The following is a 17,514-nucleotide window of genomic DNA, read 5'->3' as shown; positions in this document are numbered from 1 at the left end:
TAGCAGTGTGTCTCGCCTCTTCTTGGAGCATGCAGGGTCGGGGGACTACCAGGCTGGGTGGAGTGCCCTGTGCTGGTCCTTGTGTCCCTGGCACCTATCCTACAGAGGCAGCAGGAGGATCCTGGTGTCACCCCACCATGTCAGGGTGCTGGACCCCCAGCGCAGCACACATGCAAGCTGGCACCATACCACCCAGGACTGCCAACTCCAAGTCCCACAGCGTGGGGTGTCCCCGCATCCCCCCAGCCCTGGTGCCCCCAGCACTAGGACCCCATGTGGGAATTCATCTGTCCCACGGCCCCCTCCCCTCCGAACTTCGAACCCCTTCCCCAGCCTTTCCCAGCTGAGCTCCCCTCCCCCTATTTGCCAAACAGAAAAGCTGCTGGTTTCATTTCTTTTTAATGTAATTTCAACTGGAGTTGCCATGGAAACCAGGCGCGGAGTGGGGGTGCTGAATTGCCTCCAGGCAGTGTGCAGACACTGGAGCCAGGGCCAAGGCCCCGAGCCAGGGGAGCCAGGGCAGGCAGGGGGACAGGCTGCGCAGGAGGCTGAGTGCGGGGCTCTGCCCTGCTCTCCTGGGGGACCTTTGCAGCTCCAGTGACAGGGGCACATGTCACCCTGTTCAGCACCGTGCTGCAGAACCTGTGCTGGATGCCCCTAAGAGCCATGGTGCTGCCCATAGTGGCATCCCACTGGGTGCCTAGTGCCCTCTTGAAGGGGGGATGCCTTTCTGCCCCAGATTAGGGGCTTGCCCTACCCTTCTGTCCCCTCTCCTCATTCCTGCATAGCCCCAGCTGCATGCTGCCACACGAGCCAGCATGGCCAGCCCAGCTAGGACACCAAGGCAAGCTGGTGACAGACAGCCCACTGCTTTTATGCTACTGCCTTTGCAAAGCTCCTGAGGCTGCCATCTGTCCAGGGTGTCCTTGACCATCAACAACTTTTCTTTGGAGACCTGGCAAAGCTCAAGGGACACTGTATCCCAGAGGGTATGAACAGTTAACATCTGCATGACAACTGTGGGACATCCTCTGCCTCAGGGGACATGTTCAGGGCTGTTGGCAAAGACAATCTCAAGGGAACTCAACTGCAAAGGTGTCCCTGGCACGGGAGGGACTGAATGACCTGAGGCTGCTCGAGGATTCACAGCCAGCAGGAGGGCACGGCTGCTAGCTCTTCACAGTAGCATCACTGGGAGAGTGCCCTGGTCCTGTTCCCCACACCTTTGACGCACTCAGGGCACAGGAGAGCAGACTCACAGACAGGCAGGAAAAGCTGTTAAGTCTTGTGCTGCAACCCCCTCTGCCCTGTGCTGCAACAGCACAAAGGATTTCTGTGCTCACCCACTGCCAATGACCTTCCTGGCAGTTGACTCAGACCAGAGCGTTTTGTCTCTCCGGGAACAGCAGCCTGGATCCAGGGATGCCTGTGCTGCTGTCAGTCCAAGCCTGGAAGCCCAGTGGCCCCTGCGCTGCAGTGGTCATCCAGTGACGAGGCTGAGCCATTCACAGGGCCAACCCTGTGTAGTGCAGAATGGCCGGGGAAAGGGGGCTCTGCCTTCTCCGCAGTCCTCCTGACAGTGGACGTTTCAGTGACGGTTCAAGCTTGATTTCCTCCACTGTACCCACACAGACTGCGGGGCTACAAGTTCTCTGACCCCAGCAGGGCGCCAGCAGCTGCGTCACCCCAGTCCCGCCATCCGGATGCTGGCTCAGTCCTGCCCATCTCATCGGCTTGTCTGCGTTAGACGTGCCCACGTCTTTGACCTCTTCGCTGCTACTTCAGACACCAATTAACTTCACAATTAGCGTCATTAACAAAGAGCCCGTTTCTGGCCCACGTGGTCGCGGGCGGGGCCGTTTTCTGACTACTGGAGGCAGCGCCGGCCGCGGCTGTTTAGAACAGCCCGTCCTTGACCGATGGCTTTGCAAACAGGCGAGGGGCTGCCCGCGCTCCCGCCCACCCCCGGGGCCTCTGGTCCTTCCACCAACTCCCTGCCAGGACAGCGGGCGGGCACCGGGCTGAACAGCAACGCCCCGGGTGCCTCCTCCTCTTTCCTGTTTGTTTTTTTTCCTCAGTTTTTACTCTATTTCAGAAGGATTCCCACGCTGAGTCCCGCCGGGCGCTGCCGCGGGCAGGTGCGGCCCCGTCGCCCCCGGCCCAGCCCCGCAGCGCCACCTGCTGCCACGGCCGGCGACCACCCCGCTGCACGGCCCGAGCCCCCGCTGACCCCTCGCCTGGCTTCCAGTGTACCCTCCTGGAGCACTGTCCCCTCGCCCGGCTACCAGCACCCTCCAGTCACCCCTATCCTGGCTCCCAGTAATCCCCGGTGACTCCCCGCCTGGCTCGCAGGGCCCTCCAGTAAGAGCCCCTAGACTGGCTCCCAGGGCCCCCGCTCCCAGTGCCAACCTCCAATTGTGTTTCGTCCCACTTAGCTCAGCCCACCCCAGTGCCCACCGGTCTGCCCTCCTCGGGATCCCCCCAGTGCCCCACACCCAGCCTGATCCCGCCAGCCTGGTCCCACTAGCCCCTTGCCCATAGTGTCCCCCAGACTGCTCCCCGCTAACCCCAAGAACCCTCGCAGGGTGCGGGACCAGGGCGGTGTCGCCGCTCCCGCTCCCCGCCGGGCGCTGCTGACTCAGGTGGCGGCTTATCGGAGGCTGAGACTGTGGCCCCGATGGCCCAAGCCCGCCCTGCACCACTGGCCACCCCCGTTATCTCGCTGCCCACCGCCCTCGCCCCGCTGCAGGGGCACCCCCAGGCGCTCCACAGTGCCACCCTGCCGTCCTCATGCGGCACCACTGTCACCCTCATGCAAGGGATGGTGCGCGGGCTCCTGCAGCCCAGCGCAGGGGCCCAGGATGAGCGGTAGGGTCGCCATGTCCCACACAGGGTGCTGGGCGGCAGGACCTTGAAGCGGGCCAAGCGAGTTAATCGTTGACAGGCTGTTTGCCTTCTCCCGGCCGCACTTTTACACATTAAATCTGGGTATTGGTGGCTCCCCAGGGATCAGCCGGCAGCCTGCAGCAGCAGATCAAGGTGCTCCAGGAGCTGGGGGTACCCAGAGTCATCCCCGGGTGGAGAGCAGGGCTCCGCCACGGTGCATGTGCCTGGATTGCAGGGAATGCAGCGGGGCGGATGCTCGCAGCAGGGGAGTGGGGACACGGGGACCAGAAACTCCCCAGGGGACCTTCCTGGGGGGCTGGCCCTGCCTCGGTGCTGCAGTAGCCCCGGGGCTGGCCCCGGGGGATGCTCAGCTGCGGTGGTGGATGCCGGGTGGGTGTGGGCCAGGCTGGACACACCTGCGGTGTTTACTTGGCGAGCTGTGGAAGGAGCAAGGCTGTTTGGGAGGGGGTGGGGGACGTTCCTGCAGGCTGTATAAAGTCCAGGGTGCTACGTTGGAGGCTGGGACTGCTGCAATCCCAAAGAGCACTGGTTATCCTGGTGTTGAGGTGAGAACCTGGAGGGCACAGCAGCGTTCCGGGGGTGGCTGTATGTCCCCCAGCTGGGGGGAGCCAGGGGAGCCATAGTGGGGGGCACGGCAGGGCTCGGCCGTGGGCCAGGGAGAGTGGAGCCGGCAATGCTGGCCCTCATGGCGGGAGCGGGGTGAGGAGTGGAGTGTGGGCATAGGAGTCACAGCTTTGCTGGACGGCCTTTGGCCGCTACCGTTTGCACAGCTCCGGGTGCTCATACCTTGGGCTAAGGGGAGAAGGTGGCATTTGGGATGGCATTAATTGCCCCGCCAGCCTGCAGGCACCCAGCTGTTAGGGTTTACTGGATATGCTGCTCCCCACCGGAGGCTGGGGACAAAATCCAAGGGACATGGCGCCATCCCTACAGGTATGGGGCACACTGTGACGGTGCGGCTGGGACACCAGCCCTTGAGGGGCACGGGGAGTGTGTGAGCACAGGGTTTGCTGTCCGAGCAGCAGGGCAGCTTCAGTGAGCCCGTCTCGGGGGAGGAGCGCTGCCCCCGCGGTGAGGGCAGCCCCAGCTAGCGCACAGCCAGCGTCACTCCTCCGGACTCTGCCATGTCTCCGGCGGGACGGGGCACACGCGGGGCAGCTCCAGTGCCCTCACAGACGTTGCTGCTGGCACCAACCCCCTGGCAACAGAGTCCTGAGGGCATGGCAGGACTCACAACGGCAGCCAGTGCCACCCAGTCCCACGGTAGCCCACCGAGTGCGCAGTGCCAGACCTCTGCTCCAGCCCCAGTGCCGTCCATGCGGAATGGGCACGCGGCTGGGCTCGGCCATGCTTCCAGACACCCTGGGTGGCCTGTCCGGCATCGGCGATGTCTGTGGCGTGGGTCCCGCCGGGCAGAGCCACGGGCATCCCGCGGCTGGCGAGCGGGCTGCGGCCGTGGTCGGTGCGGGGCGCGGTGGGGAGGTGGGAGTGGGTGCAGGGCCGAGCAGCGGGAATGCAGCACACAGGCACTTTGTTTGGCCAGGGTGGGCGGAAGTCAGGGCGTTAGATCTGAATGCTAAAGTGTGTTGTTCAGGGGCCGATAAAGGCCTCATTGTATGTAAATAGTTTATAAAGCAGCATATGACTTCCAGTGCAGGGCAGTGGCAGAGAGAGACGAGGGCAGGCGGAGCAGAGCTCTCCTGCGGGAGGCATGAGACCTTAGAGGGGCCATTGGGAGCAGCTTGCGAGAACCCTTCCTCACCGGCAGGTACGCGTTGCTAGGACCCTCCAGACTCATGCGGGGGGTGGGAAGCAGCTCCCGGGGCTCCTCAGTGCCATCGGGTGGCTCTGGTGGGGTGGTGGTCTGTGCTTGGGCGTGGGTCGCCCCGTGTTCCCCGGGCAAGGATGGCTCTGGGAAGGTGGCAGTGCAGGGCTGCACGAGGAGAACCCCTAGCTCAGGGCTCCCTGGCCTGCTCCTGCAGATAATGGGGGGACAAAGACAGGGATGTGCTGGTGCAGTGGAGCCCGTGGAGTTCCTTGGGTACATTCCTAGCCAAAGAACTCAGCACTGGGTTCAGACTGGGGGTCCCCGTGGAGGTGTGGTAGCTTCAGCCCCATGCTCTGTGGCAGCTGTGGGTTAGGATCCCTGTGCCAGTGTGGGGTGGCAGAACAGGAGCATGTGGCACCGCTGGAGCAGCCAGTCTCCTGCCTGCTCTGGCCCAAATGCTGCCTTGAGCCATGTCAGTAGCAGGAGCCATGCTGCCGTCCTGCTCTGTTGATCCTGCTCTCCACTTGCCAGGGCTACCACACACTTGCTTCCGATCCTTCCTGGGGCTGCTGCCACTGGAGCCGGGACCTGCTGGCTCTCAGCCAGGGGTCCTTCCTGATCCTTACACCATCTCTCACTGCTCTCTCCTGCAGACGTGAGAAACCATGAATTGGGCTGGCCTCTACACGGTGCTGAGTGGGGTGAACCGCCACTCCACTGCCATCGGGCGCATCTGGCTCTCCGTCATCTTCATCTTTCGGATAATGGTGTTAGTTGTGGCAGCCGAGAGCGTCTGGGGGGATGAGAAATCCGCCTTCACCTGCAACACCCAGCAGCCTGGCTGCAACAGCGTCTGCTATGACCACTTCTTCCCCATCTCCCACATCCGTCTGTGGGCTCTGCAACTCATTCTCGTCACCACACCAGCCCTTCTCGTGGCCATGCACGTGGCCTACCAGCAGCACCAGGAGAAGAAGCTGCTGGTGCTGACAGGGCATGGGGATGCCAAACACATGGAAGAGGTGAAGAAGCACAAGATGCGCATCGCGGGATCGCTGTGGTGGACATATGTCTGCAGTGTGGTCTTCAGGCTGCTCTTCGAGGCTGTGTTCATGTACATCTTCTACATGCTCTACCCGGGCTACCAGATGATGCGGCTGGTCAAGTGTGAGGCTTACCCCTGCCCCAACACTGTTGACTGCTTCATCTCCCGGCCCACTGAGAAGACCATCTTCACTGTCTTCATGCTGGTCACCTCCAGCGTTTGCATCGTCCTCAACATGGCAGAGCTGATCTACCTGGTGGTGCGGGCCTGTGCCCGCCGAAGCCGGCACAACTCCAACCCCTCGTCAGGGAAGGGCTCCTTCTATGGGCACAAGCATTCCTCTGAGTACAAGCAGAATGAGATCAACCAGCTGCTGACAGAGCAGGATGGTTCCCTCAAGGACATGCTGCGCCGCAACTCTGGGCTGCAGGAGAAGGGTGACCGCTGCTCTGCCTGCTAGGGCCACCACTGCAGGGGTCCCAGCCTCAGAGTTGCCCTATGGGCCTGTTACTGTTCCCGTCCCAAGGATAGCATCCCTCAGGCACCTGTCTGGCTCTCCTGGATGGCCAGGAGGGCATCTTGGGCCATTAAATCTCCATTCTCAGGTGCTGCCTCCCTCCTTTCTGCTCTGGCTGGGACATGCTGGGAGCTGGGGTGCCGGTGTGGGGTATCCACCCCTGTACCCAAGCCCTGGTGGGTGTCACGAGGGGCTGTGGGGGCTGCAGTGCCAGGGCTGAGCTGGGGCTGTTGCTGTGGTGCCCTGGCAGCCAGCATGCAGGACCAATGACCCCTGGGTGGCATTGTTCAGTGTCCAAGGGCTTGCGCTCCCCCAGCACCAGCCCCTGCAGCCCCGAGTATATTTAGAAAAGTGCCCAGACCAAAAATAGAGGGAAAAAGTTTCCTCAGTGGCTGTTTCATGTGCCAGTCACAATGCAAGCCAATGGGGCACGCAGCTGCCTCATGCCCCAATAACCCCACGCCCGCCGTTGGGTGACCGGACAGACGGAGCCAGGCAGACCTGTCCACACCCCACGGAGGAGCTGGGGACCAGCTGGAAGGGCACTTGCAGCATCCCCCATCACCCCACTGACAGCAGTGGACGGCGTGGGAGCACTGGGCTCTGCCCCACACACCCATCTACGGTGAGAGGTCCCCATGCCGGATCGCCACCGCGATGCTCCCCATGGTGCTCCCAGCTTTCTGCTGGAGGCCTTTGCTTGCCCTGCCCTCTTTATGACAGGTTAGGGGTTTCCTGGGATGCAGGATGGGGACACTCCAGGGACAGCCTTGGGTTGGGTCTGTGCACGTGTGCCTGGGGAATGGGGTGACGTTTTGGTCGGCTGTGGAGTGGCTGTGTCTGGAGGGTGGCTGTCTTGCAGGGCACCACAGCACATGCCATGGGGGACTGGAGCCTGCTGGGCCGGCTGCTGGAGAATGCCCAGGAGCACTCCACGGTGGTGGGGAAGGTGTGGCTCACCGTCCTCTTCGTCTTCCGCATCCTGGTGCTAGGGGCAGCTGCAGAGCGGGTCTGGGGTGATGAGCTGTCTGGCTTCTCCTGTGACACACAGCAGCCTGGCTGCCAGAATGCCTGCTATGACAGCACCTTCCCCATCTCCCACCTCCGCTTCTGGGTCCTGCAGATCATCTTCGTCTCCACCCCCAGCCTTGTGTATTTGGGCCACATCCTGCACCTGGTGCATCTGGAGGAGAAGGCACAGCAGCAAGCAGCGGCACGGGCTGGCAGCGGGGCCAGGCGGCAGCGCCCCAGGCAGACCCAGCTCCCTGCAGGGGACACGAGAGCACAGGTGTGCATGCGGGGGGCCATCCTGAGGACATACATCTGCAATGTCGTCTTCAAGGCTCTCCTGGAAGTGGGCTTCATCGTGGGCCAGTACGCCTTGTACGGGTTCCAGCTGAAGCCCCTGTATACCTGCAGCCGCTGGCCCTGCCCCAACACCGTCAACTGCTACATCTCCCGGCCAACTGAGAAGACCATCTTCATCCTCTTCATGCTGGGGGTGGCCTGCGTGTCCCTGCTGCTCAACCTGGTGGAGATCTACCACCTGGGTCTCACCAAATGCCGGCGGGGGCCAGGCGCCAAGTCCCGCATTCTAACCACTCCAGGTGGCCCTGTGGGGCCCAGCAGCACCTATGTTACCCTGCCCAGGGGTGGCAGCCCCCTGGCTGCTGGCAGACCCCCCCATGGCCTGGCACCACTGAAGAAGGCAGGTGCATGGCTAGGGGTGGCTGGTGGGTCCCACAGGGACATGCGAATGGCAGACCTGGCAGTGTGAATGGGGCCTGCTGGGATGGTCAAGGATGGGCAGTGCATGGGTGGTCACAGGAGTGGTTGTGTCTCCAGTCTCTGCCAGCCCCATGGCATGGACCCCATGGCCAGCATGAGAGCTGGGGCACAGCCCTGGGGACATGGTTTAGCTGCTCCTGCCACTCCTCGGAGCATCAGGGCTGAGAAAAGCTGGGAAAGGGGAGCAAATAAACACTTACCGCACCTCACTTGACTCCTGCTCTGCTCAAGGGCACTGTGGCATTGCTCTCCCAACTCCGTCCTGTGGACACGTTGCATGGCCAGGGCAGGGCCACTGCCAGGGTGGGTGGGGCTGCAGCCCTGTGGGCAGGGGATGGGGCAGGGACAGGCGGAGCAGGCCATGCTGGCACCAGTGGGCACTGGGTCAGGGGCCATCCCAGCATGCCAGAGCTGTCACGACAGCAGGGGCCAGGCAAGGTAGGAAGTGCAGGCAGCACAGGGTGGGATGGACAGGAGGGAGGTCCACAGCAGCACTGGGACACTGGCCCTGTTCTCCAATGCTCACCCTGCCCAGGGGATAAAAACAGGGGCTGCCAACATTTTCCACATCTTTATTTGAAATGAATGGTTTCCAGAGACACAGGGTTAGTCCTACCGCCCTGGCATCACTACAACAAGACTGGTGAGCAGCTCACTCTCCACATGGACACAGAACAGATGGCCCCAGGCCAGGGCCCAGAACAATATATACAGGCTCAACAGGAGACCCATGTACAGCTCAAGAAAACCGACCAGAACACGAGAAGGGGCAGGAGGCAGCAGGGAGTGGCACAGCTGGAGCCAGACTTGCCCTGGGCAGGGCACGGCACTGGCAGCCTGTGGCTGTGGGAGGGAGGGGGAGGCCAAGCAGGGCTCCCTGCTTCTGCCAGCAAATGCCTGAGCCCCTGGCTGGAGCAGAGGTCCCCACTGATGGCACCTTGCATAAAGGGAGGGTCCTTACACCAGGGCAGGGAGCAGTGGGGAGAGAGGGGCAGTGCTGGCACAGACCTATCTCAATCTGTTGTCAGCAGACTCGGACAGCATTGACCAAAGAGAGGTAGGCATCCTGGCTGCACACAAGAGGGGTGTCCCTGTGGCAAGGCCAGATCTCTGCCCACGAGTTCCAGCGTGAGCTCTGTCCACTCCCTGCAGCCAACCCAAATCTCTCCTACCCCTGGGATAAATGCTCTCCCCCTGACCCAACAGCTCTCGGGCGGCCTGTGACCCCTGCCCACTGGCTTGAAAAGACAATCCTGTCTCAGCAGCAGAGCTACTGCTTCTGCCTTGATACCTCCAGCCTTGTGAGGGAACGCTAAAGGAAGAGGGAAGTAAAAGCTTCAGGGGCCACTGATCCGATGGTGCACTGTGTCTTGTGCAATTCCTGCTCTGGGGCACGGGGAGAGAGGGGTAGTGGAAAGGCTGGGGGTAGGGGAGGGACAAGACTGGACAAGGGGAGCTGCCCCAGGGACTCTGCCACTCCTGTGCCATGGGAACGGGCCCTGGAGAAGATGGCTCACCCAGCAGACAAAACTGGAGACAGAGTTGAGTGCAGGGGCCACATACATAGGGGGAGGCCTGTAACGAGCAGGATGGAAGGTCCAAGTCTGGTAATGATGCAGGGACAGCACTGCTGCAGCACCATCCCCTACTATGCTGCATGGCCCCTGCCCTGCCATGGGAAGCAGCAAGACGAGGTGTCCAGGGCTGGAGCGCAGCCAGTCCAGCAGCACCTCGCCCTTAGTCCATGTCATCCTCCAGGCTGCTGAGCCGACTGTGCTCCTCGTAGATCTCCCTGACAGCCAGGATGCGGTTCAGCATGCTCTCCAGCATGCTCCGGTCCATGGGGATCACCGAGTACCAGAGCGGGGACTCGGCAATGCACGACCGCTCGGGCTGCAGGTAGAACACATCGTTGCGGTTCCGCAGACTCTCGGGACTGTGGAGAGAGAGGAGAGAGAGACCTGTGAGATCAGCTCCAGGGGCTCCAGCCTGGCCTGATGTTGTATTTAGCAAGGGGCGCTCAAGGTTCGTCAAAACCTCTCATCACTTAGTAGGATAAGGATACAAACTGAGCCTGCAGCTCCTTGTTCAAGGCCAAAACCCCTAACCACCCAAGCACTGGACTCCCACTGCCCATTCCTGCCGGTCTGGAGAAAGGCAAGAAGTGGAAGAGGCCAAAGAGAAGCATTCTCTTAACCATGGTCTAGTCAAGCAGCACAGAGCCTGGGCAAGACTGCATGCTCATGTACAAGTATCTGGAAAGCAGCAGCAACTCCACAGGGTCCCATCAAAACTGAGAGGTTGCCCCAAAATGCCACACTCCCCTTCTCCAGAGAAAGCCTCACCATTTAGAGAGATAAAACTCGTAAAACTTGACCGGGCATCGGAGAGGATTCATCCTGTTCTCCCGCTGCTCCAGCATCGGTACCTCCTCCTCACGCTTCCGTTTTCCAGAGCCACCATCTGCAGAGTGGGAGAGAGCTGGGTCATGGCTGGATCCTGATGGGGACACAGAGGCAGGAACAGAGATGTTCCCCAGACCCACCTCGGCTTTTCTTCTGCTTGGCAGGAGCATAGTAGCGGATGCTCACCACCTTTGTCACGCCACGGGCAGTGGTGCACTTCCGGGACTGGCGCACCACATTGGTGAAGGAGAGCTGCATGTGCTCCTCTGCTGTCTGCAGCCCAAAGAACTTAGTGTTGAAGAACATGAGGGTGTTGAGAAGCACGAAGGGTGAGTAAACACCCAGCTGTTTGCACTCCCAGAGGTGCTCCTCCTCGACACGGGAGAAAACTGTGTCTGCAACACACAGAGGGAGAACCAGGTCACATCATTTTGCCAGTGGCCTTTGAGGCATCTGCAAAAGACTGATGCTTCACAGCATCTCTTTTTCCACAAGGTTACTTCTCCAGAGCCACTGGCAGAGCTAGAACTCTGCACAGCCATAAGTCTCCCCAGATCAGAGCCAAACCACAGGCGAGAACCCAAATCAATCCCAACTGCTCATCACTACAAATGGCCAAAAAGTGAACTCCAGGTTAGTGTTCCACAACACTCAGTGAGGATCAAGGAAAAGCAGCAGGCAGGAGAGATCTGGCCTGCTCCTGCCTAGATACACAAATCTAGAGCCAAATGGCTCTGCCTGAGATAGCCAATCTGCAGAGGTGAGACTGGATCTGTGAACTAACTACTGACAAGACACAGCAGGGAAGGCAGCCCAGATCACAGCATCATGAAAAGCCTCTGCAGAGTTCTAAGCTAGTCCATTTACAAGGCAGCAGCACAGCAACCTTGGTCAAGGCCCAGCAGTGTGCAGGGCTCATCCATGTGCTGGGAACACAAAGACATGCACCAGTGTGCCTCCTGGCTTGGCATCCTCCATGCTAAAGACATCACTGTGAAGTGCTGTAAAGATTCAAACTGTCCCAGGATACAAAGCACACATGCTTTGCTCCCAGCTACCCTGACTGTGGGCAGCCAAAGCCGCTGAAGCGTAAACCACGCTGGCTCTGCTGTTGGTTTGGGTCAGTGTGACCCCAAGGCACAGCAGGACTGTGCCACTTATGCCAAGGTTGAGGCTGGGGGAGCACAATCAGCCCAGAGGATCCAAGGCTACAAGTACAAACTGGATGTAAGTGGTGAGTGAAGGTAGTCTGAAGACACATACTATTTGGTAAGATTGTGGGTTGCCAGCCACTCAGAGACTTGTTCAGCTCCTGCACGAAGGTCAGGTAGTAAAGGTCTGTAAATATATTCACCATACGATTGTTCTCGAGCAGGTACTAGAAAGGACAGAACACACAGTCAAGAGAAACACAGCAGCACCTGGAATGCAAACCCTCCCCAGAGAGCCCAGGGCACACATGCAGAGCACCCTTCCTTGCACCACCAGAGCTGCCAGGCAGACACTTCTGAGAGCTGCAAGGAAAGCCCTGGGGCATGACAAAGCAGACTTAGTGCTGAAGAAGGGACTGAATTTGGGGAGATCCCCCAGACCTGCTCTGGGACGTCCAAGAAGGGTTCAAGGCTGGGGAATAGTTGCTACCCTACCCTCTGGGCTTCAGAACAAAGACCAAAGTGGGCTGCTGTCCTGGGCTGAGGCACTGAAAGAGAGTCCAGCCAGCCTCTCTGGGTCCCCAGAAGACAGAACGAAGGGCACAAGCTCCCCTCACCAGATCTGACCCCCAAGTCTGGCTGTAGAGGACTTGAAGGCAGCAAGGCCTCCCTCACCTGCTGGATGCCAAGGCAGAGGTAATAGATGCTGTCCGGTTCATAGCGCTCGCCATTGGGCCGTGTTATCTCCTTGACAAACTGGGCCAGGCCGTAGTTGAGCTCAGCTGCTGAGCAGGCTAAGATGTCTTCCTTGATCCTCATGGGCTTGGCTGCAGAGACAAGCACAGCAGCCTCAGACAATAGCCTACAAGGTCAGGAGCACCTCAACACCCCAAAGTCCAGCTTCTGGGAGGCTTCTGCCACTCCACTGCATCCAGACAGAGCACTTACGGCCAAAGCGCAGCTCCTCTCCCTTGCTGGTCTCTTCCCCTGCATACTTGGCTTGCACCCAGGACTTCCAGGCGTTCACACCGTACGAGTAGTTGAGGACTGTACAGCTGGGCTGGCTGCTCATCGAGTCCCGGGAACAGCTTTCAGAGAGCACAAGGCGCTTCTGCCCCTGCAGAGAGGTGTTCTATGAGACTGGGCACCTACCTGGGACAGGTGCAGGAGTCCTGGCCACCTCTCAGACCTGCTGACTGTCAGCTCCCTACAGTGTGCCTGTGCCATGGCAGCAGGCACCCTTCTGCTGACAGCCAAGCCAACAAGGCTCATTAGTTACGACAGTCACAGCAAGAAAGAGACCAGTTGTCACATGACTTGTAGCATTCAAAGCTCCTCTGAAGTGACAAGCAAGTATTTTCATTCAAGGAATGGCCCACAGGCCAACCATGCCCTGAAGGGAGAGGGCACAACCTCCCCAGCACACCAAAGACTCTGGCACACTTCACCTTGTATGTCCCAGGTGGCAGCTCCCACTCCAAACCCAAAGCAGGCAGTACCCAGAGAGAACTCACCTTCCGGACAGCTCGAGGCAGATCTTGCTCTGTGGACACATCCTCTGGTCCCACGAGCCCACAGTCAAAGAGGAAATCCACACTGGGGTTGATATCTAGAGGATCTGAAAGGAAACACAGGCAGAAAGACTCAGCTGAGACTTCTCATCCTGCCCCCTGTGCTGGCCTGATTTTTACAGCAAAATGAAGAGAGAACATTTCACATCCTCTACCACTGCCTAGCACAAACTTTTAGCCACAGCCTAACAAAGGAAATATGGCTCTGGCAGACAATGCTAAGCTTTCTCAGAATAACCACATTTTGCTCTCTGATAGTTTTTTGTTTGTTTTTTAAACCTGAGGAACATTCCTCATTCTCTTGTGCCAGGCCAGTACTACGGACAGCCTGGCACAGGCACCTCAATTCTGTCATTTGTCACTAGCATCCTGCCTCAGCATTGCTGTACTCCTGCAAGTCCCTGCCTCTTCTCCCACTTTCTGTTAATGGACACTCAGCAATTCTGCCATTTCTCAGGATGCCATGCCTTGTCCAGGTCTCTTGCCTTGTTGGATCCTCTGGAATCATCATTCATAAGCACACCAGTGTTGCTACCCTGCTCTTTGTGCTGTTAGAACTAGCTTCTTATTCCCTCTTCTCTGGGTCTTATGTTCACAACAGGTAAGTTTAGCCTAGACAAACACACACTCCTTCAGAAGCAGTGGTCTCCTCACCCCTGCTGCAAGCCCCTGAGCAGGGCTCAGTCCCAAGCCTCATGCCTGGTCAGTCAGAGAGCATGAGGAGGTTAAGTTCACACAGCTCTTAGTGCTGCTGAAGGCAGTGGGAGGACCCTCAGCAGCCCTGCACACCTGTGTCACCCAGCTCTTACTCTTAGGGAAGTCAGCCTCCAGGTCCTGGCCTGGCTCATCGAGGACATTTGCCATCTTGACAGCCATAGCCAACACATCGTCCCGTGCTGGTCCAAACAGATCACAGTCCTCCAGGAGACCCTCTGCACTCTGGTTACTCACCAGGTCTGCAAAGCAAAAGTTCACCATAAACCAAACTTTCTTGAAAGTCTTTAGTCTGTTTTCCCTGTGACAGCTGGAAAATGAAGTCGAGTTCCCTGCATGCAGCACAGCCCTGTGCTCAGAGCAGCCCCATGACACCTGGGCTGTCCAGCTTTCCCTGGACAGCAAGACATTGGAAGGTTGGTGTTTCCCCAGCCACAGCCTCCATCACTGTGATTTGTAGGAATACAGTAAAAATAAAGTAAAAAGACCTGCAAGACCAGGACTGCTAGTTTTGTAGCTCAGAAGCTTTGGGGAAGAGTCTGAACAGCCACCTGAATAAACTAAGAGAGCTGCACATGTGCCACAGGACATGAAAGGGACAGTGGCAGACACTGCTCCCTGCTGCAGCTCTTCCCTTCTGGTACCTCCTCAGCAGAAGCTGAGGACTTGCTCTTCCCTGCTTCCTTTTCAAAGGCTTTGGGAGAACCACAATCCCAGACAGTATTTTAGCTCCAAGAGGTGGCAAACCCCCCTTGATCCCAGCTGTTGGGCCAGGCCAAGCCATGGCAGAACCTACCACACAGGTCTGAGGAGGCCTTGTCTAGTTCCTCAGCCTCTGCAATCATCTCAGCCATGGCCAGGATGTCAGCCTCTAGGGGATTGGAGGGGATCTTCACCTTCAGTTCCTCAATAGTCTCCACAATCTTCTCTGTGCTCTCCAGTGTGGTGGGCAGGAACATTGGCACAGGCACCTGTGGACAGCAGCACACCAAGAAGAAAACTGATACTCAGAAGACTGACATAAAAGCAGAAGTAGGAGCAGAGCATGAACAGACAAGCAGGGAGGCTGCAGCAAGGCAGGATCAAGGTAGTAAGAGAGTAGGAGCAGGTGAAGCATGTTGCTTACCGGGACAGGCATGGACAAAGGCACAGGTACTTTCTGGCAGTACATATGCATAGGCACAGGCACGAAGATCGGGACAGGGATTGGCAACACAACCAGCTGGGGCTTCCAGTCAGCCTCTGACAAGAGCAAAAATACATCAGCGACCTTAATTGCAGAAATTCCTCCACCCAGCCCTGCTGCATGCTGCCATGTCCCCAGCCATCCAGCACCACAGCCCTTCCAGCCACCAGCTTCTGTGACTCAGGGGCAAGGCTGGAACAGCAGCAAGTCAAGCCCAGTGACAAGAGAGGCCTGCCTTAGTCAGAAGTACAAATCCTGCCCTTCTAAGAGGCCTAGTTGCCTTGCATATGCTGCAGACCAACCACGCACACATGCCTTACAGGAACTAGAGTGGAACCTGCTCAGCAGACAGCCCTCAGATAAGCTAATGATCTCCAGAGGAATAGGAGTTGTCCCACAAGAGTTGGGATCAAGCTACAGAGCTCTCTACATCTCTCCTTTTGCTGATGATGGAAAGAGGCTCCCTAACCCCAGTCTTTCCATGTGTGCCCTGCACCTGCACAGAGACTCTTCAGCATGGTGCCAAGCACCCAGCTACTCTGTACAGCATTTCAGGCTGGATTCACAATTAGTCTGGAGCAGGGACATACCGCCTGCCTTTCCAAAATGCCCCTGCAATCCTACAGTTATGTCTTGTCTTCCTACCTGTCTGACATCCTTTGGATTTCATTTCGAACTTGCAGGAGACACCCCGGTTCTGCATCAGTGGTTTACACATGGCAGCTTTGTTTTTCCGAGGGGTGGCCGGAACCAGAGGTGGGGCGGGAGGTGGCACAGCTGGAGACGTTTGGGCTGAGGAGGCCTTTGCTGACAGCTGAGGAAACGCAGAAAGAAGGAGGTTGGTGTCCACCTAAGGTACCACAATCTTTTCCCTACTGCAGGTACAGATGGAATGACTCCCAAAGCACCTCCTGGAGCCTGGCAGTCCCCAGCACATGGACACTCCCATGGCCAGGCCGTGACAAAGGACTGCCAAGCTGTTCCTGGCAGGCAGCAAGCCTCTGTGCTGCCTCTGCTGTGCCAGGAGTCTGGCAATGGTGGCTCCCATCCCATGGGGCAGTGGGGAACAGTGGGACAGCAACCATACCCAGGTACAGGAAAGCACTGTGCAAAGATGAGCTAGTGCCACAGTGCCAGCCTATTCTCAGGTTCATCATTGATTCCTGGGGAACAGTTATTCTTCCCCCTTGCAGGAGATATGCTGATGCTACCTTCCCTAGGAGCTCTTATCAGCTCCCACTATCCAGACATCTCAAAATGCATTGGTTGCAGAAGAATGAAATCTCCCTGAGCAATGGCAGAACTGTCTTCTCTTTGGGGACAGCCCCTTTGTCCTGCAAACTCCTACATCCAGTGGGTCTTACCATGTTAGTTTCTGCCTTCTTTGGGGAAGGGACAGCTGGTTTTGGCTCTGAAGTCTGACCTGTAAGAGAAAGCAACAACTTTTAAGTTCAAGAGTTCCAGGGCCAACATGTCCCACTGCTGGGACTGGAGGTGAAAGCAGCCAGAGAGCAGGGACAGGCTCCCCAGAAACTGCTCCTGGCCACTCCAGGAACAGTTAATGTTTCCGCAATCTCTAGCCCTAACACCTCAGAAGACACTACAACTCCAAAATCAAGATATTCCCATGTCATTTTGTGCTCCCTTGCAGTCCACCCCTTCCCCATCACAGCAGGTCAGGAGAAATCCCAGCCCCTTGTAGAGAGAGGAATCCAGGGCTCTAATCCCAGCTCTGCCTATTGGCTTGCTGTACCGAGCCATGGCCCCTCCCTGTGCCTCCATATCCCTGCAACAAATATCTTGGCAAAGTGCTTCGAGATCCCAAGGAAGAAAGTGACAGAGCTAGTAGTAGTATTATGAGATATCCCAGAAAGCAGAGAGACAGCTTTGCCCCAGCCCTAGGGATGCAGTCCATTCCCCTAAGGAAAGAGAGCATCAGCTGCAGTAAGAGGCGCATATGGCAGACACCAGTCTCAGGTGGTGACAGTATCACCCTGCCTTGGATGGTAATTCCAGCTCATTTGCTCTGCAGAGAACCTACACCCAACTCAAAGGCTTGTGGGCTAACAGAGCACCTTCATCCCAGTCTCCAGTGAGCCCTGGTTACCCATGTGGCTGGAAAAAAGAACTGCCTTCTATCCATGGGCCATGCACGAAGCAGACCCCTGCAAGGACAGCAGCAGGTCCCAGCACCCAAAGGCAGTGGCGGGTCCATTCACAACTCCTACACACAGACAGGCCCTTCAGAAAAGACCTAGATTCCTACAGGTCCAGCTCAGAGATATTCACACTGTGAAGACTTCCTCTAACCTGAGGAAATGCAGGCTAGTTCGTGTACAATTGGACACTCATCAGGCTCCACTTGCTGACCACCACAGAGGGCAACAGATAAATTCCATTTGGAGGAAGCTCCCTAGTCTGCAGCTGAGCATTTAGCCACAGGATCTGCAACAGTCTCAGTG

The 17,514-nt window shown here is 58.0% G+C and overlaps 3 protein-coding genes across 10 annotated transcripts in view; 2 read left to right on the top strand and 1 right to left on the bottom strand.

Moving 5' to 3' along the window:
- Positions 1-2,994: 2,994 nt before the first annotated feature.
- On the top strand, positions 2,995-6,324 carry GJB1 (gap junction protein beta 1). Of its 4 annotated transcripts, XM_085060213.1 has the most exons (3): positions 3,319-3,452; positions 4,560-4,675; positions 5,329-6,324. In XM_085060213.1, the coding sequence occupies exon 3, from the start codon at positions 5,341-5,343 to the stop codon at positions 6,178-6,180; it is 840 nt and encodes a 279-aa protein (XP_084916339.1). In that variant the 5' UTR covers positions 3,319-3,452; positions 4,560-4,675; positions 5,329-5,340; the 3' UTR covers positions 6,181-6,324. The 4 variants fall into 4 exon arrangements, with proteins under 4 accessions (XP_084916341.1, XP_084916340.1, XP_084916337.1 ...); XM_085060215.1 differs by lacking the exons at positions 3,319-3,452; positions 4,560-4,675 and adding an exon at positions 2,995-3,039; XM_085060214.1 differs by lacking the exons at positions 3,319-3,452; positions 4,560-4,675 and adding an exon at positions 3,094-3,318.
- Positions 6,325-6,469: 145 nt separating this feature from the next.
- On the top strand, positions 6,470-8,234 carry LOC146437358 (gap junction alpha-3 protein-like). The gene has a single exon (XM_085060210.1). The coding sequence runs from the start codon at positions 7,118-7,120 to the stop codon at positions 8,012-8,014; it is 897 nt and encodes a 298-aa protein (XP_084916336.1). The 5' UTR covers positions 6,470-7,117; the 3' UTR covers positions 8,015-8,234.
- Positions 8,235-8,583: 349 nt separating this feature from the next.
- Positions 8,584-17,514, bottom strand: part of ZMYM3 (zinc finger MYM-type containing 3) — a 31,942-nt gene continuing 23,011 nt past the window's right edge. For all 5 annotated transcript variants that reach the window (XM_085060198.1, XM_085060199.1, XM_085060200.1 and 2 more), the window contains 12 exons: positions 16,417-16,475; positions 15,698-15,866; positions 14,993-15,108; positions 14,663-14,837; positions 13,962-14,108; positions 13,096-13,199; positions 12,530-12,698; positions 12,257-12,408; positions 11,694-11,808; positions 10,571-10,825; positions 10,371-10,488; positions 8,584-9,961 (listed from right to left, as the gene is read on the bottom strand). In XM_085060198.1, the coding sequence (XP_084916324.1) occupies positions 9,763-9,961; positions 10,371-10,488; positions 10,571-10,825; positions 11,694-11,808; positions 12,257-12,408; positions 12,530-12,698; positions 13,096-13,199; positions 13,962-14,108; positions 14,663-14,837; positions 14,993-15,108; positions 15,698-15,866; positions 16,417-16,475 (1,778 nt within the window). In that variant the 3' untranslated portion in view covers positions 8,584-9,762. The remainder of the gene's footprint in view (positions 9,962-10,370; positions 10,489-10,570; positions 10,826-11,693; positions 11,809-12,256; positions 12,409-12,529; positions 12,699-13,095; positions 13,200-13,961; positions 14,109-14,662; positions 14,838-14,992; positions 15,109-15,697; positions 15,867-16,416; positions 16,476-17,514) is intronic.

This window comes from Lichenostomus cassidix, chromosome 4A (assembly GCF_008360975.1).
Source record: "Lichenostomus cassidix isolate B80296 chromosome 4A, HeHo_3.0, whole genome shotgun sequence".
Classification (NCBI taxonomy): domain Eukaryota; kingdom Metazoa; phylum Chordata; class Aves; order Passeriformes; family Meliphagidae; genus Lichenostomus; species Lichenostomus cassidix.
Note: the sequence above shows the minus strand (reverse complement) of the source record. Positions and strands in the feature narration are given on the sequence as shown.

Bases quoted from the DNA above. Each gene is read 5' to 3' on its own strand.
- GJB1 (XM_085060215.1), top strand. From the start codon at position 5,341: ATGAATTGGGCTGGCCTCTACACGGTGCTGAGTGGGGTGAACCGCCAC.
- LOC146437358 (XM_085060210.1), top strand. From the start codon at position 7,118: ATGGGGGACTGGAGCCTGCTGGGCCGGCTGCTGGAGAATGCCCAGGAG.